This window comes from Brienomyrus brachyistius, chromosome 23 (genome assembly GCF_023856365.1).
Source record: "Brienomyrus brachyistius isolate T26 chromosome 23, BBRACH_0.4, whole genome shotgun sequence".
NCBI classification, from domain to species: domain Eukaryota; kingdom Metazoa; phylum Chordata; class Actinopteri; order Osteoglossiformes; family Mormyridae; genus Brienomyrus; species Brienomyrus brachyistius.
The window spans coordinates 3552697-3579651 of NC_064555.1; the positions used below are offsets into that span (position 1 = coordinate 3552697).

At 46.6% G+C, this 26955-nt stretch overlaps 2 protein-coding genes across 7 annotated transcripts in view; one reads left to right on the forward strand and one right to left on the reverse strand.

Moving 5' to 3' along the window:
- Positions 1-1484: 1484 nt before the first annotated feature.
- Positions 1485-25371, forward strand: LOC125719011 (oxysterol-binding protein-related protein 10-like). 6 transcript variants are annotated; one of them, XM_048993409.1, is made up of 10 exons: positions 1485-2067; positions 5810-5985; positions 7927-8006; positions 10123-10191; positions 10883-11062; positions 13388-16577; positions 20952-21056; positions 22979-23104; positions 24259-24669; positions 24767-25371. In XM_048993409.1, the coding sequence occupies exons 1-6, from the start codon at positions 1829-1831 to the stop codon at positions 13769-13771; spliced, it is 1128 nt and encodes a 375-aa protein (XP_048849366.1). In that variant the 5' UTR covers positions 1485-1828; the 3' UTR covers positions 13772-16577; positions 20952-21056; positions 22979-23104; positions 24259-24669; positions 24767-25371. The 6 variants fall into 6 exon arrangements, with proteins under 6 accessions (XP_048849366.1, XP_048849369.1, XP_048849371.1 ...); XM_048993412.1 differs by having other exon boundaries at positions 13388-14682; positions 16475-16577; positions 24259-25371; XM_048993414.1 differs by having other exon boundaries at positions 13388-13610; positions 16475-16577; positions 24259-25371.
- LOC125719010 (dolichyl-diphosphooligosaccharide--protein glycosyltransferase subunit STT3B-like) overlaps positions 25017-26955 on the reverse strand; it is a 30844-nt gene continuing 28905 nt past the window's right edge. The window contains 1 exon segment of the mRNA XM_048993407.1: positions 25017-26772. Coding sequence (XP_048849364.1) covers positions 26705-26772 — 68 coding nt within the window. The 3' untranslated portion in view covers positions 25017-26704.

A 26955-nucleotide genomic window follows, 5' to 3' on the forward strand; every position in this document is an offset into this window, starting at 1 on the left:
CCCAATACCATTATTCCTCCACCAAACGTTACAGTTGGCACAATGCAATCAGGTATGTAATGTTGTCCATGGCATCTGCCAAACTCATCCATCAGACTGCTAGACATAGAAGCGCAATTCATCATTCCATAGAACGTTTCCACTGTTCCAGAGTCCAGTGGCAGCGTGCTTTACACCACTCCATCCAGCGCTTGGCTTTGCACTTGATGATGTGAGTCTTGCATGCAGCTGCTCGGCCATGGAAGCCCATTCCATGAAGCTCCTAGAGCAGTTTCTATGCTGGGATTAATGGTCTGACACTTCATGGATGAGTTTCAGTTGTTCCTACTTTCACTTTGCCATAATACCCCTTACAGTTGAACTGGGAGGCGTTCATTCCAGAATTTTTCCCTGGGATCAGTGAAGTTCAACTTGTCTTATTACATTTGTTCCTCATAACCAAATATATGAGATTCAGCCCCAGAATGCAACCCCCCTTCTTTCACTCCAGAATGCACAAACCTCCTCCTCCCCACTCCTCTCCCTATCAATGCCTCCCACCCCCCCCCATTTCACATCGCTGCTTGCACCCCAGCCTGGAAACAGCCTTACGCAGCCCATTTATAGAAGCATATAGTTTACATTTACCGCAATCTGTCGATAGAGCTCCGGTTATACAAACTTCGGAGCATTGTTAGCTTTGCAGGTGGAATGCACTTATCAAAGAATTTTTCGAAATAAGTTTACATTCCCGAGGAACCAATATTGCTGAGTCGAGGATCCGAGCTGAGCCGGGCTCCATACCCAAAAAGAGGGGAAATCTTATTGCATAATTCCCCTGAGAACAATTACATAACTGCAGAGCTCCGCACATCTTCTGACACGCTGGGATTTGTGGGGCTTGTGCTTTGGGGTCTTATGGAGGTTGTGTCTCAAAACTTTGCAGCTCGTTTTGCTTTGATACTTTTCGCTCAATAAAAACCATGCTACACACGCGCAGGCAAAGCAAACAGCAACACTGCTGTTTGTGCACAAAACCAAACATAACCGTACGATCACTAAAGAAGGATCGGCATGGTCCCACTGCGCGGAGCCGAGTCCGTCTCTCGCCGGACAGGCTTCGACTAGCCATCTGGCATACTGGGCATTCTCCCTGTGGGCTTTTGGGTTTGTGGAATAGTGAAACTCATCATGAATAACACCCCCTGCTCAGCAAAATTTATTGTGGGGGACCCCACCCCCCGGGATCGGCCTGTCTGGGCAAAGGTCCAGGGCTGGTTTTTAATCCCGGTTCACTCCTGAGTCGGGGTCTGGGACATAGCCTTTAAAACCCATCTCTTATTACTTAATGTGAGTTAATTATTAGGCGTGTCCGCCATTACATGATTTGCCATCAATTAAAAATCTCAGTACTTGATCAAAACAACAGTGAATAACATTTTTATTTCGAAATTGTACCGTTATAACAGGCTGCCGTCTCTTAATTAGATCCAGGAGAGCAGCACTTTCAAAGCAACCTATAATTACGATTACTGAATTTCAAATGGATTTTTTCCCTCCCAAGCTAAATGGGCGCATCAGCGACGGGACAGCCGGTGCGCAAACTGCGGGACGCCGCACATGCCGGAGGGGGGAGTGACCGGACCGGGGGACTAACACTCCCCGGTGCACGGTGCCTTTAAATGAAAACACACTCCGGATGGGAGAGGAATATGGAGGAAACGGGGGGTCCGAACACTGAGCGACAAAATATGCATTAAGTTCTTTATTTAAGTAGAGGATAAAATGCGCATTTCGTACTGATGATTTGAATGAATAAAAGTGCCCTCTGGGTCCCGTCGGGGGAGGCATGGAGAAGAACGGGATTGATAAAACATTTTCCAAAGCGGATCGCGGGAAGGCGGCGAGAAACTACGTGACAGGCGAGTCCCGCAGCCCGGCGTCGGCTCCAGGCGGCGTCCCGGCCAGCCGTGGCGCGGATGTCAGAGGGGCGCCGGGGAGCGGTTCTCCTGGGCAGCAGGCTGACCCGCGGCGTGTGGAAGGGCTGCTTCGCAAATACACCAATTTGGTCCAGGGCTGGCAACACAGGTAAAGGACAGCGAAAGCGGCTCTCTGCTCCGGGCTTTTAGTGAAAGTGAATATTACTATGGATCCTTTCAGCTTTTGCTGGGAAAGCACGTTTATTATTGTTACATTAATATTAGACTATATTCTAGCCGATATAAATATTATTGCGCAATTTCCGAAACGGAACACGATCAAATACGATCATACATTTGAAAATGAAAAACATTCGTTTTAAATCAAATCACAAACATGCGATTTTAATAAAAATATGTGTCCCCCACCCCCGCCCCGATTAAACTGCAGTACATTGGGCGAGTATCAGGAAGTATTGTGAGGCGGTGATGTCGGGGGTTTTGGGAGGTTTTCATGACGCAACTTTCTGTTTAGTACCGGGTAATGGAGAAATAAATCAATTAGACAGGCGCTCTTTTCACGGTATGATCACTGATCTGAGGTCTGTGGTTCTAAATGCGAAATGCAGTTTCGGAGAAGCGGGCATTTCTTGGGCTTACCGCAAACCCTTATTTAATCTGAATCTTGTTTATGATACAGATTAGTGTACTGGATGTATGCATTCGATTTGTTGCTTGTAAACCCGTAATCCGTGCATTCATAACAAACAAATTAAGAGCTTTTTCTATAACTTAAAAACAACAAAGTTTGTTGATCACACATTATCGAACATTAACATTGTTGCACAGGCCTACTAAACCCTTCCTGCATAGTCTATTCAGCGTTATAAAATATGGATTGAAAGACCAACTGAGGATTATATAATTTTTCTATCTGAAACCAATCGAGGGCTGCAGGTGAAGTGGCGTTGTTATTGTGATGACCCAGCTAGCTACGTCGCCATGGCGTTGGAGGATCTGTCGTTACAGGAGGATGCTGTCAGGATGGGATGCGAAGTCTGCAGAAGATGTGGATGTGAATCGATTGATCAGATCCAGGCAGTGTGTGTTCTGACCAATCGTACCCCGGCCAGTCCTGGCCTTGGTTAAACCTCAAAGCTCACCTCTCCTCCTCAATCTTCTTGCCAGTCCACTGTCCAGTATTCTCTGCTTTAGTACCTTCCCGTCCTCATCCTCATTTCCTGGTGGAACTGGACAGGCCGTCCTACCTCCCTGCCACCCCCCCCCCCCCCCGCCCCCCCCCCCGCTTGAAGCTTTAGTGCTTTAATTCCCGTTCCTTTTTAAAAATTAACATTCTGCCTTATGTAAGCATTTCACAGTAGTAAACATGCTGGCACGTACCCTAAAGCTGCAGCCTGGCCCTGGAGGTGGACAGCTGTCCCAGCCAGCTGGTGACCTGCCATAACCTGGCCTTCATCTCAGGTCTCAGGGAGATCCTTTCAGGCCCCGTAATGTCTCTGGTGTCTAGAACGTCTCTTCTAGCTGTCTGAGCCTGATCCTGCCCTTTGCGGCGTAACCCAGCCTTTGCCTTCTAGTTATGGGACAAGTGTGTGTCCCCAGAAGACTCAACTGAGTGCTGTGACTTGCTGGGATTCGACTGACAGTGTCCCAGTTTGCAGCCCTAATCCCAGCACCCTGTCAACTCTTAAGTGTCTCGCCTCAAATGAAGCTGCTTGATTCATTACTTCATATTTTTTTTATTCCCTTTAGTTTTTAATTATGTTGTGTGTGTGTGTGTGTGTGTGGGGGGGGGGGTGTAGTAGCTTTCTTCAGCCACCGGGCTTGGAGTTAAACTTGTGCATATTACAGATGATCACATGTTGGTTATATGTCAAGTAGAGGGCCGGAGATGGAGCCCGTGGACCGTTAGAACACGACACCTGGCACACGGTACCCGGTCTGGCGAAAACCAGCGTCCAAAAATACCACATGCATATTCTGTATGGATCATTCAGATAATCATGTCTACTAAATCACCCTTCATCATCTAGCAAATTTATTCTGGAGGGCGGGCCAGCAGGGGGAGTAGTGGTTAATGAGATCCTGTAACCTGGACGTCGCTTGGCTTATGTCCTATTAGTAATGTGCAGAACTTTAATTGCTCTGGTAAAATGTCCAGCGGCGAAATTGGTAAAACCTTAGCTTGGGTTAATAGCGTGGCCTGTGTACCTACATGCACAACAGCATGCACTCATCTTACACGTGTGTATTGTGGCTGCACCCTGCTGTGTACACCATCCTGGCAAAGGGGCAGTATTATCTAAAAGACACCACTGCCATAAATGTATGAGGGCAGCACGTGGCAGTTCATTGGCCTGAGCGATGGAGAGTTTCGCTGAGCGGAGCTTGATATTCCGCCAGCGGGATCCGTCTTTATGGAGTTTTTATGGCGTCAAAATGGATTGTTCTTTCATGAGGAAGAGAAGAAGGATGTAGAGAATGAGGCCATCGTCTGCTGTTTGGAAAGACTGTAGAAGCTGCGTAAAGACCCAAGCTAAACGCTCAGTGGCTGCGTGTAAGTTTATTCTTGAAATGTTTCCGATAAGTTGCATAGTAACCAGCTGTTTCCCCTGAAAGTGAGATGTGCGAAAAACAGTGATAAGGGCGGCTGGCTAAGAAAGTGTCGCGCTCTCGATGGATAATTGCCTGCGATTGCGTCTCGGTTTCCAAACCCAAAACGCTTCCTGTCAGCGGAATCGTTTGTGTGGAACTGGGGGCTTCGCTTCGTGTTTATGCTGTCAGAGAGGCTTAGTTGGATGGGATGGAAGCACAACAGTAGCGTAAACATTAGCGAGTTTTAACCCGAAACCCTACCTGGTAATTCTTCACTGTAACCACCAGAGATATCGAGAGGTTCTCACATCAGCAGTACAGAACGGACGTCTTCAGCGAACTGAGGGCCTTGTCTGGACTCCTTTGAAAGCATAACATGCCAAGCTGTCTTATCTCCCCCCCCCTCATCTTTTTTTAAAATGTATTCCCGTTGTTACTTTTTAGTCCTACAGCTATTTTTCATCAACATCAGTGGATTTTTCTGGAATGTGTTTCCCTGAAATGGTGTCACATATTTGTGTCAAAGCGCTAGTTGTAAAATTAACAATGAGCTCCAGGCTGTGATTCTTTGGCGTCGGCTGTCTGGGGACCGCTGATATAGTATTTCTGACGTGCTCATTGGAATCCAATCGCAAATTTATTTGTTCCTTTACTGACAGTGTTGATTTATGTCATGTGACTGTGCAGGAAACAAATCTTTTGTTTAACGGGTAGCACTGCGGCCGTACGCCTCCTGAGACTGCGAGTCCAATAAGCAAACCCGACTCTGTGTACAGAGGTCGACTTTTCATTCCACATTCATCCCACTGCTCAGCGTGAAGCTGCCATTCACACCAGCGTGACTCCTTACTGGTGCCATGTCCAGATTGGTCTTTTGCTGTGTGCCTGTGTTGGATTGGTTGCGATTAATTGGTTATGATTAATGTTTCCCAGTCCGGTCCTCGCGGACAGTCCACTCCCAGCGGGGAGGGTGCAAGAATGTGGGCTGTCTGGCAAGGAGCTTGGAGGGAAGCAAAAACATGGAACCACTGGAAAAACACTGGTGGTAGATGAATGTATTGAGGTTTGTAAGCCTTCATCTTACAAACTGCATTAAACGTTTCACTGCATCTGTGGTCATTTGTCGTCATCGGTGTTGGCAACCAGAATTTTACAGGTTTAAATACCAAAAGGGTGTTAGCTATCAAATCCTCACAAAGGTACTTGGCCTCAATAGAAAAAAAAGTCTGTATAAATGTGTAAGTTAGGTGTGAGTCTGAGTTTGACTGAGGTCTCCTCCATCCCCCAAACTGCGCCAGGTACTTTGTGCTGGACACAGACTGTGGGCAACTTCGCTACTTCATCAGTGAACCTGGGGAGGGCCAGAAGCCGCGGGGTTCGCTCCCCCTGCCCGGGGCCATGGTGCGTCCCAGCGATGAAGGTCCCTACACCTTCAGTGTGCTGTCTGCTGCCGGCCAGCTCTACAAGCTCCGAGGTACCCGTCCCATCGCCAGGCCTCGGCTTCTCTGGCATGACCTCTGTCTCACCCACCCTGCAAATGGGTTTGGATAAGAATCTCCTTAGTGCTGCTAAAACATGGAAGCCCGTAAGGGGTGCGAAGTCGGCTTTATCTCCTTCTGGGCGTTCTGTAACACAGATGGGGGATCAGGAGCTAAAGGGGTTTCTCAGAGATGCCGTAACTCTCCATAGCCCATTTTCTGAGCCGAAAAGCAGCGACTTTAGGCTTGGGGCTGGCATTGGAGATTCTGGGCACGTGATCGATTTCTGATGATCGTTTAAGTGGCGGCGATTGTGTGTTTAGCTGTAGCGGACTGTGCAGCTAAGGGGTCTTGTCGTCTTGACCCTCTGAACCACATCTGACATTTTCAAACTTTGATTTGCTGTGGGTTAGCAGGGCCACTGGTTGGTTAATTGGATTTTGAGCCTGTGGGCTGTTTCCAGTGAATGGGGGCGTGGGAGGGGGGGAGGGGGCGGCTCTCTGGATGTGGCTAGTGTATGCACAGTGTTAATGCGCTAGAGTGCTGCGGGAGATGACTACACTGTGAGCCTGAAAGCGGCTGTCATGGAAACCGCATCTTTGTTAAAAGATTGAGTTGACTTTTCCCGACTTGTGTGTTGTTCTGCAAAGTTTTTCCAGTTAGCATTTCGTTTTGAACGCTGCGTCATTCATTAAAGGAAAAGGCTATTGAAAGTTTTACATCCCTGAGCACTAACTGGTTGATTTCATTGTCTAGTCGTCATGTGTCGGTCACCTGATCAGTATCTGACCAATGGCTGGACACTGCTATATGATAGCGCTTAATGCTGCTTACGATTTCATGGCCATCAGCCCCACTATAAGCTGTTAGACTTGATGCATCTTGAGCATTTAGGTGGATTAGATTCTTGGTCTTCTTCCAGCAACAGACTGTCGTACTGGGCAAAGCCGATATGTGCGGAGTCTCCTGTGATCTGATAGAGGCTGGGATAGCGATGAATGCACCCCTAACAACATCCAAAGAGGTTCTTAAATCAGATATAAAGCCAAGGGCACGGACAGGCCGATCACAATCAGGGTGAGGGATGGGAATGGATGTCTTTGGCCTAGGGAACTCTAAGGAGAAAATAAAATTCATTACGGATGATTAAATTTGCGCTTTATCAGGTTTTCTGAATTGTGAAATTGGGGAAAAACATCCTTGTCAGGTGAGTGAATGACTTTTAACCTTGGAGGTGCTGTTTGTAAAGAGGGCCCTCCTAGGCCAATCTGCCCTCAGATAGAGCTGTTGGGAGATTTACTTAAACAAGGTGGGAGTAACCAATCAGCTGTTTTGGTCCCGCCTCCTTTACAATCTGATTGGGTATCAGTCTGAACCAACCATTGTTCCTTCTGCCCTGTAAATGAAACTCCCATGACAGGTTTCCATCTCATCTGAACTCTTGAGCTGAACCTCGCAGTGATTTCTGTGAAGGCAAAATCGCGATGACTCAAGATGACCTTGTTCTCCTGCACCACAGCGATATTTTGCATGCAACAGTTCCAGTCGACTCCCGTTTAATTACTGCTCATAATTTACTGCAATTAATGAACCGTCAGTGGTAATAATCGTGACCAAATCGGCTATGAGCGTGTACTCGTTCTGCCTCGGGGGGCTACAATAATTGATGAAGTTTTGCTACATTCAGGAGAGAAGATTCTAGGTTCAGAATCCTGTGAGTAGATGGAGCTGCAGAATCTTCTGAAAGGTGAAGTTCTTTCACAGAAAGTGTTGCTCCAGATGGAAGGCCTGTGATTGCTGATGTGCTCCTCCCAAGTGTGAGTGTGTGTGTATGTGTGTGTGTGTGTGTGTGTGTGAGTGTGTGTGTATGTGTGTGTGTGTTTGACAGGCATCCCTTGACTCCCCCTCCTTACTGACGTGTCCTTTGGTGTCTACAGCGGCCAATGCCAGAGAGCAGCATTTCTGGATGAACCATCTCCTGGCCTCCACCAGGTGGCACTCTAATGGAAGCACTGAGGTATGTGGGGGGGGGGGGTGGTGTTCTCTGAGGATAAATCCATTCAAACCAGAGTGAGCCCAACCAGGTGATTGTTGGTACTGAAACCTTCTGTAGACTCAAAGACTTGACCTTTATGTGGGTATTGTGGGGGGTGGTTCTTCAGTGGAAATTCCACACCTGTTTGTAAGCTGGCTCTCGGAACACTTTTGGGTCGGTCCTTTTAGGTCCTTACGGGTTTCTTTACGGCCTTCGCTAGAACATTCCGTGCCCCCTGCTTTGCCACGATCTGCTTCCCCCAGACTGCAGCTCGATTGCTTGCTGAAAGAGCCAGATGGAGTTTTTCACGTCAGCTGCCGGTCGTTAATTGCATCTTAGAGTTCCCTGCATCAGATCTCATTATATTCCTGCGAACACGTGACCGCTTTGACCTCAAACAGCAATTACTCAGGCGTTTTGTGATATATTTTAATGAGGAACAATGTATTGGAATCGGTAACGCGCAGCTAAACATCATAAGGCATTCTAATAGAGTAAACGTCAAATTTTTAATGTCTCTCTCAGGAGTGAGAGGTGATTGTGATAATTTCGTTCTCGTTCTAAATATTTCTGGCATATAGCATGTACAGTACTGTGCAAGTCAAAGATAATGTTTAAGGCTGTTTATCTGGGTAATAAGTGAATATTTGCTAAGAAAAAAACACACAATTTAACATTGGAACATATGCAAATTGACAGCAACACATTAAAAGCTAAACAAGAATTTTAAATAGCTTAATGGGGTGTTGAATAGCCAAGCGAGGTTGGGGTTGAGTCAAGAAATGCGTTGTTGCATTGGACAGTTGATGCAAATACTATGGTGATTTTAGGAGTAGTTTCGAAATGCCTGATGCACTCTGACAGACATAATATTTTTATTAGTTTTATGCCAACATGAAGATCATTTAAACACCATCTTCTCTGGCTGTACTTTTGCACGGTTCTGTATTTGCTAAATGTCTTTCTCCCCCCCCCGAGCCGAAGCCACCCTTAACAGCAGAGCGCTTTTAGAGAACCGTACTTACTGCCTCCCTGCTGAAACAGCACCATATTTGTCATGGTGTGTTGAGCCCCACTCTTCCCTGATCCTCTCTTCCCCCTAAAAAGGAAAATAAAAAACAACCTTCCTTAATAACCCAGCCATTTTGTACCCGATTCCTGTGTCGAATGGTTCTGGTCGGCCTCCGACCCGTGACGTTCACATGGTGAGTAATGAAAACCGTCGGGGATATGAAAATAACACAAATATTGAACGAGTAATAAAACAGGCACTGTGTCTCTGGAGACCAGAAGTTCTAATGAAATATAGGGGCCTTCATGCTTATGGTAGTCCATGGAACGTACCAACTACCTTAGGGGGGGGGCATCTGGTAATGCATCAAAACTGGGGTACTGTCCACAATAAGACAACTCTAAAAATGGTCTTTTTGTACATTTGAGGTTAAAACGTCTTATGCCATGTTTGGATGCCATGTGTCAGCTGGTCTTTCGCTACGTAACGCAGCTTGGTGTGACATTCACCCCACATGGCAATGAACCCACCCCCTTTTCAGGATATCATTGCTAACATCCATACATCCACCTTCCAATCAATTTCCCTGCACAGGGTCATGTGACTGTCGTTACTAGCGGCTCTTAACTGGATTTGTTCGTATTGATTCTGCAGGATTTTTTTTTCTTCTCTAAACAGATGCTACACAGATGCTTATAATTCATTTTTCAATTATAGGTTCTGCAGTAGTATTAGATTCATATTAATTACATCATGCGTTTTTATTGTATCTGATACGGGTGTGATTGAGTGGGTGATTTATGTCTGCCCTGGTTGTTCGTTTCAGGTTAAGTGCACATTTCTTTGAAGAGGTTTCTTGCGTTTTGCCCCCCCCACTGCCCCGATTTTTTCAGTAGAATGCCGTGACCCCTGGGTTTTCTTATAATCATCTTCCCTTGATGAGGGAGTGACCAGCTCCTTCGCAGGGTGGTGACGTGACGATCACACACCTGAATCACTGTCACGGTCGTCACTGGCTTTGCTCTGTATATTAATGTCTAACCTGGTCCCACTCGAACCATAAGCTGCACCTGTTTCTGGTCACAGGTGGGAAAATGGAGGCATCCTGACGGACACTCATATGTAGAAGGAGCACGCATCAGCCAGGATGGACAGGTGACTGGCATTTATCTTGTACTCCTGAGCACCAGTGATGGAAAGGATGAAGCTTCCGGGTGATGGGCGGGGCTATTGTCGGAACCCACTTCTCATTGGCTGTGTTATTTGAACAGACAGTGATTGACGGTGTGTAGTCATTCCGCCTACTATGGGTTTTGAGGTCTCCCGTCTGCCGTCACCAAGAGCCACATAGGTGTCTGTTCAAGTGTCTGGTTTCGTAAAACTTATAACATATAAACATATCTTTATTAAAAGCTATAAAGATGCATTTAGGCTGAGGACCCTCGTTTGCTCTGGGGAATTAGGGTTCATTGGACTGTAACCAGTGTTTAAAACGGTGTTTGAAGTCAACAACAACGACAAATTTATTTTTGTATAGCGCGTTATCACAATATTACATCGTCTCAAAGCGCTTTACAGCATCCGCACCCAAAGCCCCCAGTGAGTAAGTCAAAGGCGACAGTGGCAAGGAAAAACTGCCAAGAAGGAAGAAACCTTGGGAGGGACCAGACTCAAAGGGGGAGCCCATCCTCCAGGGGCCGGCAGGGAGAGTCAAATAGGAGAGATGGTTAAGTGCCAAGTCCAGCTTTCGGGTTTGTGGAGCATTAGTATTCACTGCAGCTCGATGGATTCGTGGGGCGGGGGGCGTGACGATGCCAAATGAGATATGGCTGCTGTCCCTCCCCAGGGCTCGTCTTCCTCAGGTTGGCCCGGCAGCCTCACGCTTCTCACGGCTGGCTCCCCCCCACCCGGGATCTTGAGGCCGCCGTCCGCCTCAGCGGTGTCAAGAGGTATCGTCACCATCATCCACAACAAGTCGCCCGACTTCAGGAACCGGTACCCCCGAAGGCTGCAGGAGGTCCAGGAGGTAGGCGAGGCACAGAGGTGTGGCTGGTTCTGGGTGGGCTGGGCCAGGAGGTGGGCGGGCACAGAGGCATGGCTGGTCCTGGGTGGGCTGGGCCAGGAGGTGGGCGGGCACAGAGGTGTGGCTGGTCCTGGGTGGGCTGGGCCAGGAGGTGGGCGGGCACAGAGGTGTGGCCGGTCCTGGGCGGGGTGAGCCAGGAGGTGGGCGGGCACAGAAGTGTGGCCGGTCCTGGGCAGGCTGAGCCAGGAGGTAGGCGAGGCACAGAGGCGTGGCTGGTCCTGGGCAGGCTGAGCCAGGAGGTGGGCGGGCACAGAGGTGTGGCCGGTCCTGGGCAGGCTGAGCCAGGAGGTAGGCGAGGCACAGAGGCGTGGCTGGTCCTGGGCAGGCTGAGCCAGGAGGTGGGCGGGCACAGAGGTGTGGCCGGTCCTGGGCGGGGTGAGCCAGGAGGTGGGCGGGCACAGAGGTGTGGCCGGTCCTGGGCAGGCTGGGCCAGGAGGTGGGCGGGCACAGAGGTGTGGCCGGTCCTGGGCGGGCTGGGCCAGGAGGTGGGCGGGCACAGAGGTGTGGCTGGTCCTGGGCGGGCATGGAGGCGTGGCCAGGAGAGTCTCAACAGGGCACATGTGTGACTCTTGGCTTACAGAAAACCCACTTATGTAAATTAGGACGCAAAAAATACAGAGATTACAGTAGTGTTGACATAAAAAGGTTACGTGCTCAACACATGGGTCGCGACCCAAATCTGAAAGGGTTGCGAGGCAGAGTTGGAAAAGTAGGCATTTTTAAACCCAGCAAACTCCTATGCTGATCCACGATCAGATTTCCCAGTCCCAATCCTAGAATTAACCTATATAAACGGGTCTTGAGTCTGCAAATGGTTAGAACAAAATTAGTGAACACTCAACCAATCCAAGTAGCCGAGCCACAGATACGTAAATTAAAATTCACTGGCGCATCCAATCAGATTTGTGCGATAATCATTGATTGCTGTAAATTGCAGAGTGCAATTTAAACCTATACTTGATAGAGGGTCGTGACTGAGCCGGCATGGTGAAAATTAGGTCAGGGTGCAAAAAAAGGTTGAGAACCACTGTTCTATAATACATATTATTAGTCTGTTTTTGGTTATAAGGTGTCTTGAATGGTATGAGATGGTCCATCCAAACTGTAAGCGTTTGTGCAATGGGTTACTTAAGTCAGTGGAGAACTGTATGCTAACTAAATGCGCATGTGTAGATCTATGTGTGCTGCTGATGTGTAGAGCTGCTCCGCATGCTGAAAATCTGCTGCGTGTATCAGCGATGTCTAGGTAGCCGGGCCATGAAAGATCTGTGGTTTTGCTGTCCCTTCCTGTCAGTCACCTTAAATGCTAAATTAGCACTAGCAAGTATTTTAAAATACAAAGCAGTCAATGAATATTAAGACAGCTTAGTTCTGCTTTTTTTATTTTTGGAATTTCCACTGTCAAACTTAATTAATTAAATTAATATTAAATTAATGAATTTAATTAAATTAATAAAATTAATATTCATTAACATCCAATGTCTCAGCCCTGATTGGCTGATGGTACCATGGCCCTGAAAAATGCTGCAGGGTCATTAATGAACAGGCATGTTTGTTAGCCAGGGTGGAGAGGCCAGGCCTGTGAATGTGTGACTGACTGACCCGGCTGGGGATCCCAGACCCCAGATCCTGCTGGGAATCCCAGACCCCAGACCCGCCTGGGAATCCAAGACCCCAGACCCAACTGGGAATCCCAGACTCCAGCCTGGTATAAGAGGCTAATTCCCATTTGTTGGTGTGACCCTGATCTGCTCGTTACATATGTAGTTGCATCACAAACTTCCTTATGAAGGCATAAGAAAAGATTAATAGTTCTTTGATGATGCGTCTCTAATTTCATTCTGGATTGCTGTCGCATATTTCATTTTTCTTCACTTGAAAGGAATATGAAAATTTTAAATTTGTTTTTAGATTAAATAGCTAGTCTGTTGCAGCCATTTTTATTTAAGCTGGCAGCAGATGCATTAGCATAGAGAATTAGTTGGAAATACTCCGTTATCAAACGATATCAATGGTGCGTTTGCCACTGCAAAACAAACATCATTTAAGTTACTGTGGAAATAGTCACACTGTATGTTTTCATGTCAGCTGCTTTGAGTGAGAATTTAATTAGATTAGCATTTAATTATAAGTAACAAATGATTACAATTGTTTGGTGTGTGTTTATGTACTAATACATACTATGAAACAGTATTATAGTAATAATAAATACATCCACATCTGTTGATTACTCTGTGGTCATGTGACTGTCTGGTTTTGTCCTTCCAGGTCATGAACCAGGCTGAGGGGAAGCAGAAGAGTCTGGTGCACTCCATAGAGTCGCTGCCGACCTGCGGGCCAGTATCCTGCCTGGACCAGGACCTGCTGCTCCTGAAAGCCACCTCTACTGCCACGCTGGACTGCCTGGGCGAGTGTCTGAGCATTCTGCAGCAGAGGGCTGCGCAGGCCGCCCCGCTTGGCCCACCCTCCCCGGGCCAGGCCCCACCCTTCGGTGAGTCGGTCTCGGATGCCCTGTTGTCCGGCCCCTTGAGCTTCGAGGCGACGAGCCTCGCAAGCTCTGACCCCAGCGACGGGCACCTGGAGATAAACTGTGAGTCGTGTCCCTGTCTGTCTGGACCTATGCAACTGAGTTTATGCAATAAATGCTGCTGAAAGCCAATGCCAGTGCTATTATTTTTACAGTCCCTGCTGTCGTCCTTCTGCGTTTTATTTTCTCAGTGCCTTGCATTTTGAAGAGATCAAAATTCTGTGCCTCTTTTGTGGGGGGGGGGATGACTGATATGTTTTACAGCTCAATAATGTTTACAAGCAAAGAGTAATGTGTGCAGCTCTGTTCAGTGCATGCAAACAAACTGGTGTCCAGCGTGAGTATTTCCTTGTATGTGCAGATGGACTGTGTTCACTGAAAAGACGAGACGATGCCTAAGGCCTGACCTTTCTGCCATGTTCACTCTTCCTGTGCCAAAGTGGAACCAATAAAGAGCCCCTGAAAGCAAAAAATGTAACATGAGTTCTGCATGTCGTGACCGCTATAGCCCCACCCTGTGGTTGGAGGACTGTACTGCAGGAATTCAAGGAACATGCCCTGTTTCCCAGTTGGATAAGGCCTTTTTCTGTTATTCCACTTGCCTTGGGTTCTAGGGGCATAGTAAGGACAACCAGGTGCACGATGGACTCCTGCCTGTCTTGTCTGATCAAGGTGGCTGATTGGTTGCTGTATCTCAGGGCATCTCTCCCATAGATGCGACCAATCCATGAACGCAGAAGAAGGCTGCACTTTCTTTCCAGATGATATTTCTGATGGGATGAAAGACTTCTTCTCTGGTGGCTTCCCATCTCCTGCTAGTAACGTTATGCAAAGATCCATGTCCCCCCCCCCAGTTCTGCCCCAGCAAGAACTGGTGAAAGTCACCAATCAGATTTCTCATCCCATAATTTCATTCTGCCTTCAAAACGGACATGTCAGACTCATCAGCCGGCCCGCTGGGGCTTGCCTGCTCTTCAAGAAGTCCTCAAGTGTGAAGAGTTTGGTTTTGGTTCAAGATTTCAAAATCTCCTACCAGGTAACAGGTGCCCCGATCACATGTATCTTGCCCTTTGGAATAAATGCATAGTGGGAATTGACTGCACTCTGAGGGCTTTCCTGAATATGATTGGGTAATTTGAGTGGGAGGGTATGTTGACACAGCCAATGAGAAGAGATAAAAAGTGCGGCATAATAGAGTGCATGTTTGCGTTGTCTTATTAGCATGTCATTATCTTATTCATATTACTGTCCAGGCCGTCCTGTTAAATTACGTGTTCATTTAGCCTTGTTGAAACAGCAACAGTATCATTACGCTGACGTTCTTATTTGCGGTGGTCTAGCGCAAAATCTTAAGCAGTCAAATTGTTTCACATCATTTCCTGATTGCGGATATAAGACGTGTAGCGTGACGGGAATAGACCGGGTCGGGATAGTAATACTCACTGCGCTGTTGCCTTGGCCGATATTTACTTGGCACAAGTGCAAATGGTAGTTTTTCTCCACAGATAAGGCAGAGAGAAGCCAGTCTAGATTAAATTTGAAGCATTTTCTTTGAGTGTGATAAATGTGCAAAATGACTGTATTGTTTGGCATAGAAGCTTGCAGGGAATGCTCAGAAACGGTAGCCTTTTCAGTCAGGTTCATGCTCCGGGACTCCGCCCTCAAAACGCCACTTCAGTTTTAGCTCGGGTAAATCAGCCTGTGCTCTCATCCGTCCCCTTGCCTGCCGTCTTCATGCATCCCCTCGTCCTGCTGTCTGAGCTCCACAGTCTGCATGTGGAAAACTCCCAGGAGGCCGACTGAGAACCAGGCATAGACATCCAATGACTGCTACCCTGCCCCCCTCCCTCCCCCCCAAAAAAAATATTCGTGTTCTGTATTGACTGTGAAAGTGGACCTGAGCATGAACCCATGTGCATGTGGTCAAGATGGATAGAAAATACAGCTTGTTTGTGAGGAGAAACGTGAGATTCATTTATCCACCTGTTAATTTTTTGGTGGCGAAAGTGATGCTTATTTCTGTGTGTATGTGTTGATACACAGTGTATTCTGTGGGCCCTTCCCATGTGACCTGGCACCCGACCTCTGACCCAGGGGCAAAGGTAGACAGGAAACACGCAGCACTGGTTGTAGGGGCGGAATTAGCTTTAAGTAACTTTAACTCCCGAGTTCGGCAGTTCTGCCGGACATCAGGCCTGCTTCACCTGGGTTTTAGTCAGGAGGAGGTAAATGCTGTTTTTTTAGGCTGCTGTTATGACTTCAGAGTTTGGTCTTGCTTGTCTTTAGAACGACATCTTGCACTGTGAAGGGAAGCTAGTTCACAAACACGCCTTTGGTGTCATTAGCTTCTGCCAGTATTAGACCTGTGTTATGTCTGATCAGATTTCATGCCCCTATCAGCACTGAAAGTGTCTGCAGTATTAAAAGTTCAGAAGAATGAATGTCTGTGAAATTCCCTTAAGTTGCCTTGTTTTGATCTGCCGTGCACTGGAGGGGGGGGGGGGGGAATAAATAACTGAATGAAAACTCATCTTCACTAGCACTGCTTCCTGTTTTCACCTCGACGCCTTAGGCTGGGGAATGGTTGCTCGATCACATGACCTCTCCAAGAGCGTTTAGTGCTTTGCTGGGACGTGGTGCAGCTGGATGTCAGCCACATGGGGGGTTTGTGCTACTCAGGAAGTCTTCCTGCTTTGGCTCCCATCCCTGCTGGCTGAACATGGCAATCGAGTTTGATGTCTGGCACGTCAAGGTCGTCATCCTCCAGGAAAACCCTCCCAACTGAATGAAGATCAAATTTGACCTGCTGCCCTGTACTCGGCCTGCAGGTGGTGTACATTGTATTGGATGAAGAGCGCCTGATTGACACCCCTGACTTCCACTGAGCTTTCTGCTGCCCCCTGGAGGAGGAGCTTGATGCAGCGTAGAAAGGTGAGATCTGTGTTTCTGTTTTGAAACACTGTCAGCCTTTAAATTTGACTCCATAAAAGCAAAGCTCTGTGGCCCGTCCCGTGGCGGCCCTTCCTGTGTGATTTACCAGCCAGACTCCCAAGGGCACCGATTTTAATTTACGCTCCGTTGTCACCCTTTACAAGCAGCAGACGTCATTGTCCAGAGAGACGTAAAGCTAATGAAACAGCCTTAGTGACAGCTGTCAGAGAGGAGGCAAGAATTAAGTCTGCAAACATTCCACAGCTGGGATCCGTCTAAGGGTTTGGGAGGTTATTTGGGTTAAAATTAGGGTTAGGGTGGAGGTTATAGTTAGAGCTAGGGTTTACCCTTTTTGGAAACCTAACCCGAGTTTAAACCTAACTAGCAACCCTATGGGTAACCTATTAGCAGAGGCACACCGAACCCTAGCACATACTGAAATCCCAGTTCTAGCCCAAGCTCTAGCAATCCTAGCCCAAGCTTTAAGTCTAAACCTAACCCTAACCCAAATAAGAATCCTAACCTGGTTCTAACTCTTAAGGTAGTGAGGTTTTCAGACTTTTTTATTTTTTTTTACAGGGCCCCCCCCAAGACCACAATTTGTCTTGCCCCCTCCCCCCAACCCAGCCACACACTGCCTGTCTATCTTACACATTTTTATCATTATTTTAATCATAATTTTTTAGCATCGAATAATTAGCGCTGGCGTGTAATTTATTATTCTTAACATTTCTTGAGGTTGCCGTTTCAAAATACCCCCCCCATATCAAACTCCCCACACAGTTTTGTTATTTTCAGTGTCGGTATATTTCAGTTTTGGTATCTTTTGCTGTCCGAATGAACGTCTGTGAAGCCATTTGACCTTCTGTTATGGTGCAACACAAATTCGGATTGGGTTGCGTCATGTAGCGTGATAATATTACTAGCTAGTGTAATCCAAGTAGCTGGATATAAAAATGTTTTTCAGATATAACTGCAGCTGTCTGCGACCATAACATTTACACAATGTACTGATTAGAAAGAAAAAAAAGATGGGGCATGGTTGTTGCCTTGTCAGATTTTGCTACTATAAACAGAAAATGCTACCGTGGCATGAAGCACATGACACAATGGTGGTAAGTGAAATATTTGAAACAGGAACTATGTCAATGTTAGTCCTTGATGTATGTACAGCTGAGTCTTTGTTATTAATGTCCATTAAGCTAAGCAAAAGTTAGATATTAGCCATGGATAACTTTACTAAAATATATGAAGTTTCCGAAGCTCATCTTGGTATTTACAATGCAGTGGCCTTGGTATCCTTGTCACATGTCACAGAGGTGTTTTAAGTCTGATTTAAAAGCTCTTCTTGCAGGATGAATGACTTCCACATTCTTACTGCCACTTAAAGCTGTTTCCCCGGCCTGTGGTCAGTGTGACGTGTTCATCGCTGCGGTAGCTGCCTTGACCTTTCCGGTGTCTCCGAGTGTTTGCTTGACTTTCTGACTGGCTGGAACCGAACTCCCACGCGTCGACTGTTTCCTACATGGGTAACAGGCCGATCGGGTCGTTTGTTTTGGGTGGATTTTCACTCTCTGCATGGCTGGAGAGCATCACCATAACTAGAAGTGTTTTGAGAAGATTTTATGTAGATGTGACTGTAAAAAATATGTTTTTTAAAACTGTTGGGACCAGTTTATCATATTGGGCAAATCAGGTTGACCCACATATTTTTACATACTGTTGAAGATCCACCTCTGTCCTGCAGGTCAAACTCCATTAAACGCTGAGCACATTTTGTTGCATTTGTCCTTCATATAACTCTCTTCTGCAGATTTACCATTTTACTGACTCTAATAGAGCATTTCAGTGAAGTCAAGCCAGATGCTTTTTTAGATTTTATAAAAATCTAGTCTCAGGCATCTTATTTCGATTACTTCTGTCTGCAGAAAGTCTGCAGCATTATATAATTACTTAGGTTTTTACCTTTTTGATGGTTCAGTCTGTTTTGCTATCCATATGCTCTCACCATAAATATGGCACTAGTTGCTGGCGTGGTAAGTCAGCATTACTAACTAAGATTGAAAAAAGAGATGGACACATTTAGAAGTATCGTGACAGTTAATTTTCAGGCTAGGAAACTGAAAGGCTTCTGTGGGCTGGCTGTGATCTTGGCTCTGGGAGTCATGGCGGATTGCCAGGTGATGCAGTCGCCCCGGCCTGCAGGCTTTCGGGTTCGAGTTGAGCCTCTGCCCTCTGGGGGCTGTGCCTGTGTGTTTTAAAGCTGTGTCTGTGCCTTTCTCTGGTTTTCTGCTGTCTGATTTAAAGCCAGCTGCTGCCATCAGGTTGGTCCTATGAGACGACCACACACAGACACGCATGGCATTTTTTTTGGTCTTTCCCACCATACGCTCCAGGCAGCCCTGATTGGATGAGGAGTTATTAAAAGTGGTTGTGATTGGCTGTCAGTCAGCTGACAAAGGCTATAAGGCCCGATACGCTGGTCAGGGCTTAGTAAAAAGTAAAACATCGTGAAACATCGTCGCAGCGGCAATCGCAGCCGAGAGGGCAGTAGACGGACCTCCTGTCAAGCTGACATTCCCGTTGGCATTGTCCCCAAGGAGACCCCCCATACCCCTGTTTATTTGTCAATCCCACTTCCTCGTTCTCTTCTGTCATAGTAGCAGACGTGTGGCCGCCTCCCCACTGCTCACAGGATGTCTTCATGGGCCCCCAGTAACGGGGACAGTGCGACCTGGCCGCGGCTCCACCGACTGCACGAGCCGCTCTCCTGCCTTTGTTCCCGGCGGAACTGATGAGCTGCGGTCCCCTGGGAGATTCAGCGGATGGGCTGTCCGCGAGCCCTTCAATGGCGAGGGGGAAGGTAGCGTGTTAGCTATGCTAAGTGCTAACACAGCACACACTAAAGCTCCGGAATCTTCTAGACGCACGTAGAGGTCTAGATCAGCCACAGGATGGATGTCATACGGGGACTCTTCATGTTTCCTGTCTCCACTGCACTGCTCAGCTTGGGCAACACTGGGCCAGCTGGGCACAGGGGAAGGTGGCTGCCCCCTTGTGGGGAGCGAGGGCGTGACCTCAGAGTTGAGGCTCATCTCCTGCAGCAACTCGCAGAAACACCGTGGATTCCCTGATTGAGCGTTGATGCCGGCTTTTTCCACAAATTCATATTTAATTTAGAATAGTTTATTGTTGGGAGTATTATTGACCCAGTTGATTATTACCAGAAGTGGTGAAAGACTTTGACCAGGTGAAGCTGAACACAGTGTCATATTTAATGGCATCTGTGCTGATTTTCCTACATACTCCGTATTACCGTAGGGTGGCATGGTATCTCCTAGTCACAGCTCCTGGGTTGGGCTCATGGATGTTTTACTTGCACAAGACAAGGACCTGGAGGAGGTGGGACCAAGACACTTGATTGGTTGGCCCTACCTCCTCTACAATCTGATTGGTTATCTCTCTGAACCTCTGTGGGTAGAGTTGGCCTATCCCTGCACCATAGTGTAGCATTGTGTGCCTTGCAGTGTCCCTTGACTCATGAACTGCGCTACCTGGGATTGGCTGCAAGCTCGCTGTAATGCCATATGGAGCACGGTGGATGGATGTACTACTACATTATGCTTTATCTCGAATTCAGATGAACCTCTAATTCAGCTCACAGGTCCTACAAATTCCATTAGGGCTGCCTTACAATCCAGTTTGTTCTGCGAGGTAATCCAGTTCAGCCTAATGACCCATCTCTGAACGTCATTACGATGCGCATTAATGTTTAAATCCTCTGTGGTTTCTAATCTGCACCCCTTTCAGTTACCAGGCAGGGCTAATGAGACAGACAAGGATGTAGCAGCTAATGGCTGACAGGCTTGCAGGCCGCAATGATGCTCAAGGCTCGGTGACCCTGCAGACTTGTCACATATTTGTCATCGTGATTGTGAACATGATTCTTTCGTTTCCCAGTCACCCTGCCGTGGTTGATCTTGGTGAAGCTCAGGCTTGAATTCGAATGATCAGATATGGTCAGGCTGGACGATGTTTTGGTGTCACTTGTGGTGGTGTTGATCGTGTTTATCTTGGAGAGGCGCCCCCTGCTGGAGTTGTCTGCCATCTTCTTTGCGGATCCAGATGTTGTCCAGCAGTGCAGAGGGTTGTCTGATGCACTACCTTACCAGTACTGATGGCTTTGGTCCGCTGATACTAGACTAGAAAGCTCCTTCAGAGATCTTCCTACCTTAGTCTTGTCCCTGAAGTGGTATGTGACTCCCCCACCCCCGTGCTTCATGTTTTTTTTGTGTGTATTTCCTCTGTAAGCGTCTTTGAGTTCATGTAAAAGCGCTATATAAATAAGATGTATCATTATTATTATTATTGTAGGGGGATTACTGAAGCCCCCTGGCATGATGCTGGGAAAGGAACAAGGGCAGTGAAGAGACCAAAGTGATTGGTGGCAACAGAGCAAGACAACCAATCAGATTCTAGGTAAGACGCCCGATCATCTTCAGTGTTTTGTGTTGAAGACCATGACACTATTGTTGCCTGTCACAGAAAGATACCACTTTAATTTAACCTTATGAGGTGACCCCAACTCTCACAGCATTTTACTGCAATGAAAGCAGAACACACAGCAAATTCACTAGGGTTGCAACGATTGGTTGTTTTTATAATCAAGTACTCTCATTATTATTTTTTTTTTACAATTGATCGATTACGTGAATACGATATTTTAAGTGTGGGAATAAATAAAATAACATGCAATTCTGGTCTTTCGACAGAAAAAAATTGTTTTGTCACAAAAACCAAAATTGTATTGCATAAATGTACACATTTGACCAGTGGAATAAGTGAAATGCAGTCCTGTTCAGTGCGTTAGCTGCCGTGTCGCGTGTCTATATACCATCTTCTTCTTAAGACGGCATTTGTGCCACAGCCACACCTGCTTAACAAACACTTTCATATGGAAAGTGTGACCTGGCAGAAAAAGTGATACAAGAGACTGTGGTTTACTGAAGAGATAAAATTGTGTAACATTTATTTAGTCTCATTGAATATTGAAGGCTGGCTGTGATCAGGTCAGTGCTCATACAATATTACTGAGAAAAATCTGGAGTTTATTGCACATGTACCCTGTCCACACTGCAGAAACCCACCACAGCCCAGAATGTGCAAAAAAATCACATTGTCAAAATATATTTTTAAATATTGCAGTCTATCAAAACTGCCAAGTTTGGGGAGCATTTCGACTTAAACTGGTCTAATGCGAGTTGTTTTTTGATGTTTGCGTTGTACAATATTTTCTTTTAATCTGAAGTTGAAATGCCCCTAAACTTTTGATAGTTCCTGCTTTTTTCTGCCACTCGTCTCTTCCTCCTGCCTCATGCCTCATGCCCTCCCCCTTTTCACTTTCCCTCTCGGTGCTCCAGTTAATATTCTCTCTGCAGTCAGACGGCTGCAGTCGGTGCGAAATAGTTCAGTGGAGCATAAAGCAAATAATCAAGTCAGAGGATTTGCCTTGAAGATTTTTATAAATCAAATTATTCGAGTAATCGTTTCAGCCCTAGGACTGACCAAAACATCAAGTTCTAAAACTGCGAGACCTGCAGGATGTCTTTCTGCTGGATTCTCCATTGTCTTCCCATGCTCTTCTGCAGCTTTGGGTCATGAACTAACATCCCACTCCTTGGGTACCCTGCTTTACATGGCAATACTCGCTTATTGACAATGGGCTGTGAGACGTGTCATTTTCCCCAAACCATCATGTCCCAGAAACCCGTTACTCCTCCAAACTGGTTTAAATGGGACGCTGGCTTTAGGAGTTTAGTACCAGTCTGCTCCTGGTGATTATATCTCCCCGCCCGGCAAGTTCCCTTCCCATGAATATATCCGCATATATCTCCCATCTAAGGTCATGCATAAATCTAATCCTCCATGCGTCTGAGTCGCACCACAAAAGCAGCCCGTCTTCTAGCCTTTGACAGCTGTTAACAACAAGAGCATTCTAGGTTTCCTCTCAGAGCAGCCATTGTTAAGGCCTTTTCCACATGCTGTTCCCCAAAGCAACAAAGAAGCCGCCATTTTCCGGATAAAAGCGGAGCATTAAGGGATAAAAAGCTTTTAATTAGCCGGCCTGCCAATCCAGTTCCACGGCGGAGATTAGATGTCCGACTTTAATTTGCCTCACAGATGAGGTCTAATTGCCAGAGGCGGATCAGTTCAGAGCCTCAAACCTGCATTTCCGTATTTGAAGCCTATTTAATATCAGTTTTAGTTTCCAACTCTTTCTGGATTTAAATTAAACCGATTTGGATGCACTTGCATATGTTGATTGTAGTTTCTGTATCCTGATCTTTTTTTTCCTTTTTACATTTTATGACCGATATCGCTGTGACCTCATATTGGAGCAGAGTTTATGGAGGATGGGTGGACGGACGAGTTCCCCCTGTGTGTGAAAGGACACATGTGCTCGGGATGGGTGACTTGGATTATGCCCCAGAGCACTAGTGATACCTGGATGTATCCTGCATGCCCAGGTATGTTTAACACATCCTCACTCCTGAACAGCCTACCCGATGAAGAAATGTGAACGACACCATAAGCGACATCTCTGTTCGGAGTTTCACACATTTTGCTGACACTTTGTCCGACTCAACATACCAGTGAGGACAGGGCCTGATTAAGGGCCCTAACAGCAAGCCGGCCATGGGATTCAAACCCACAACCTTCTGTGCTGCTTTTCTATAGGTCATTGACATCCCGTACACAACCACCTGGTTTCACAATTTTAGAATGAAGTCTGCAACTCCAGAAACAAAAACTGACAGCAGGTTGCGCAGGAACTGAATGTGGAAACAAAACACTTCTGACATAAGGACCCAAAGGGGTATGCTGTTGTATCTTTGGGCAGGTGCTTAATTTGAATGTTTTCAGTATAACTGGCTGCTTTTGTAATGCGACACGATTGGATGGTTTGTGTTTTCGCATCAGCGGGGTGGGTGTACAAGTGTGTTTTCTTGTTCCTGCTACCTGGTGGGTGCTGGGTTACCACAACCCCCCCGAGGAAGACGCATCCAGGTGAATGGGAAGACTAGTGCCCCCCCAGGAGGCATCTAGGGACCCCATGGGGATGGGAGAGGCAGGGCTAGTGCATGAGGCGCGATGAGGAATCAGGCCACGCTGCTTCGGGACTCTGTATGTGGTTTCAGGTCATACAGATGAAGCCGTATAAAATCAAGCCTCCGCTCTCGTTTTTATTCTCTCCTCCCCTGCCTACTCCTTCACCCCCCTGCCCCCAATACATAAGGATAAGTGAATCTCGAGGACCCCAAGAAATGCTGCGAAAATCAAGCGGCTGTTTTTTTTTCTCCCCTCCTGCTCATGAATTCTGCTGCAAAACAATCTCTCTTGTAAAAATGTAATAACCGTCCCAACGGTGAAATTCTGCAGACTATGGGGTTAGACCCAACAACCTTCCAATCACAGCCGCAGCAGCTGAACCCACAGAGCCCCTTTCAGGTGCCCTAGCTGTATTACCTTCTATCCTTATTTGGCTATAAATAATAATATAAAAAAAAATATATCAACACTGATCTTTAACCTCTCACACCACCCAGCTTGGCCTGAAACCCTGCAGCAGAAGGATTTCAAAAGATCTTGATTGTTTTGTTTGTCTGCAAACCCTGTGAAGGTGCAGAATCTCGTCCAGGGTCCGTCCCCTGCGCTTCCTTGGACAGACTCGGCTCACTGTGACCCTGGCTTGGACGGACAGTCACAGAAGAAAAGGACTGAGGGAATGAATTTAAAATACTTCTGTCAGTCATTATTTTTATGACTTGGGATATTGGCATCGTTAAATATAAATTGGATAATTAACTTGTCTTCATTTTAATGGCTTGTTTTCTCTTAAATCATTCCAGTGGTTGGGTTTTATGAAAATAGAATGTGATTAATTTCTTCTGCCGTCAGGGATACAGTGCCCAGAGCAGACCATTTAAAGGAGTGGAATAGATGTAGTGTGACTGCTTCCCCCCGCTGATCCGGCTCACTCAAGGTTTTTTTTTGAATTTTTTTTTTAAACAATGGGAGCTATTATGGGCTGGTAAGCCACTTTCATGACAGATATAACACCGCAATCTCACTAGCTGAAAAATAACCGGAACGTTTTAATTTCATTTCTTTTTTTTTTGCCCGGACAGTATGGATGCAGTTTACTATTGAATGAGTTCTCAAGGCTGATGGACACTTAGGTCCACACCGAGAAACAGCACCTTACTCAGAGGAGCCATGGCCCAGCGTTCCTCCTCAGACTCCGCGTCCGTCGTTCAGGAGCTAGCGGCTGTACGTAAACATCACAGATCATATGATCCACCCATTTCATTAGCAACCCCCCCCCACCCTTAAACTACGCCGATATCGCCACAGAAATACAGCTGAAGACGAAATAGGTGTTTTTACACAAACCTGAAGCATTTATTGTTTTGCACACATTTTGAACAGGACCGAACCAGGTCATCTAAACCCCAAAGCAAAAAAATAAAAATGTAAACATGGATCGGGGGTGGGGGGGGTGGGGGTCTCAAACACACAACCATTCATAGTTAAAAAAGGTGGCGAGATACTTCAGCCTCCGCTGTGAACCAGGAGTCAGTGGAGTATGAAGATGGATATGAAGGTATTTCGCAGCCAGTCTGCTCAGCCACAGCTCCTCAATGCACACAGATTCCTTACGGGCCCAAGAGCTCCGGCGCTGGGATATTTGCACGAATTTAGTTTGATATGTTACTTTAAGTGTATGTTTTTTGTGTGTGTGTGTGTGTGTGTGGGGGGGGTGGCTCTGGTGTGGCCAAGACTGAGCAATCTTTAAAAAAAATAAAATAAAAAAAAAACGTGATATTAGCAAATGGGCAAATGACTGAATAACGAAGTTGACAAAGGCCAATGGCTGATAATAGACCTAAAAGCATCTGATATTGCCATGACGTCTGTCTCCAAGGGTACAACAGCCAGTTTGCAGCCAGGGGCCACTAGTGAGCACCTAGCTACAGCTTTCAGGGCCACACCGAAACACACCCATCCCGGCGCAGGGCGTTTATCAGTGTGACAGACATCTGCACAAATTGTGCAGAACGAACGAAGAGAATGAACGACGGCGGAGACGCTGATGGACTGAACGGCGGCGGAAGGCAGGCCGGCTTGCGAACCTCTAACATAAAAGGACTTAGGAGTTATGGTACCCTCCAGCAGGGGGCACTTGTCGACCGAACACATTAAATAGCATTGCCTTTCAGAGTAGCAGCAGGATCTCATTTAAATTATGGGGGGGGGGGGGGGGGGGAGAATTACATTCTTCAAACAGTTTTAAATTCCTCCCAACAGAGATTATTGCATCTGCATGTTCTTTCCACAATGTGCTGCAATATAAAAGTCACTGTCAGGTAACAAAAATGTCTGGGTATTAAAACAAAAACTTAATTACCACAAAAATTCAGTATATATTATATAACCCTCTTGGACATTCTTTACATACATTTATACAATTGGAATTATCCTTCTGAATTTTGCCTATAAAGACAAAGATATCAAAAACAAAAAAAGCTTAGTACAAGACAACTGTATTCATATGGAGGTCTCCATAGAGACAGCTGCACCTGCATCAGGAACCAATCAATTTCTTTTAAAAAGGAATCACATGTACATGTGCCAAGGAGCATAAAAAATAAAAATAAAATAAAAATCAAGAGGGCTCTTTGGTGCAGTTGCTCCCAGATCCACCATGTTTGTTTGTTAGTTTTTTTAATTTGAGATATCAGAATGTCCCACAAAACAAGCTTTCCTCCCCATTGAGCAGTACCCTGCCTCGCCACCACATTCAAGTACAAAAAAAAATACAAAAAAAAAAAACAAAACAAAAAGTAAAGAGCAAGACAAAAAGTCCCCTCAGTAAAACCAGCAGAGCCCCCTAGAGGCCGGGAGGCATATGACCTCATGACCCTGCGTCACTGAGATGCTCAGATCACAGGACTCCAGCCCAAAAAAAGGCAGACACACACTTCCAGAGGTTCCAGACCATGCCCCTTGTTCTTCTTGGTTGGTGGCTTTTCCACCCCCACTGTCCTGCCCACTACACGGCCTTTTTACTCAGCTTCTTGCCTTTCTTCAGAACCAGCTTGTTCCTGACATGACCACGCTTCCTCTTCGCATTCTGTGCACAAAAGCACAAGTCAGTTTCTCTCCCCCCCATCACTGCTCGACATTGCTTAAAGGCTGCCCTCGGGACTGGACCCTGCAGCCTTCCGTTACCGCGATCACAGCCTTCAGTATTAACCACGCCCGGTAATTAAATCAGTCCCACCCAGCCCACGCTGGCACACAGATGCACGGAGCT

What these genes read in the sequence shown, in the direction of transcription:
- LOC125719011 (XM_048993411.1), top strand. Translation starts at nt 1,829, where the DNA reads ATGGAGAAGAACGGGATTGATAAAACATTTTCCAAAGCGGATCGCGGG. An exon ending in GTCCAGGGCTGGCAACACAG is followed by an intron (nt 2,068 to 5,809) that starts GTAAAGGACAGC and finishes AAACTGCGCCAG; the next exon opens with GTACTTTGTGCTGGACACAG. An exon ending in GCATCAGCCAGGATGGACAG is followed by an intron (nt 10,192 to 10,882) that starts GTGACTGGCATT and finishes GTCCCTCCCCAG; the next exon opens with GGCTCGTCTTCCTCAGGTTG.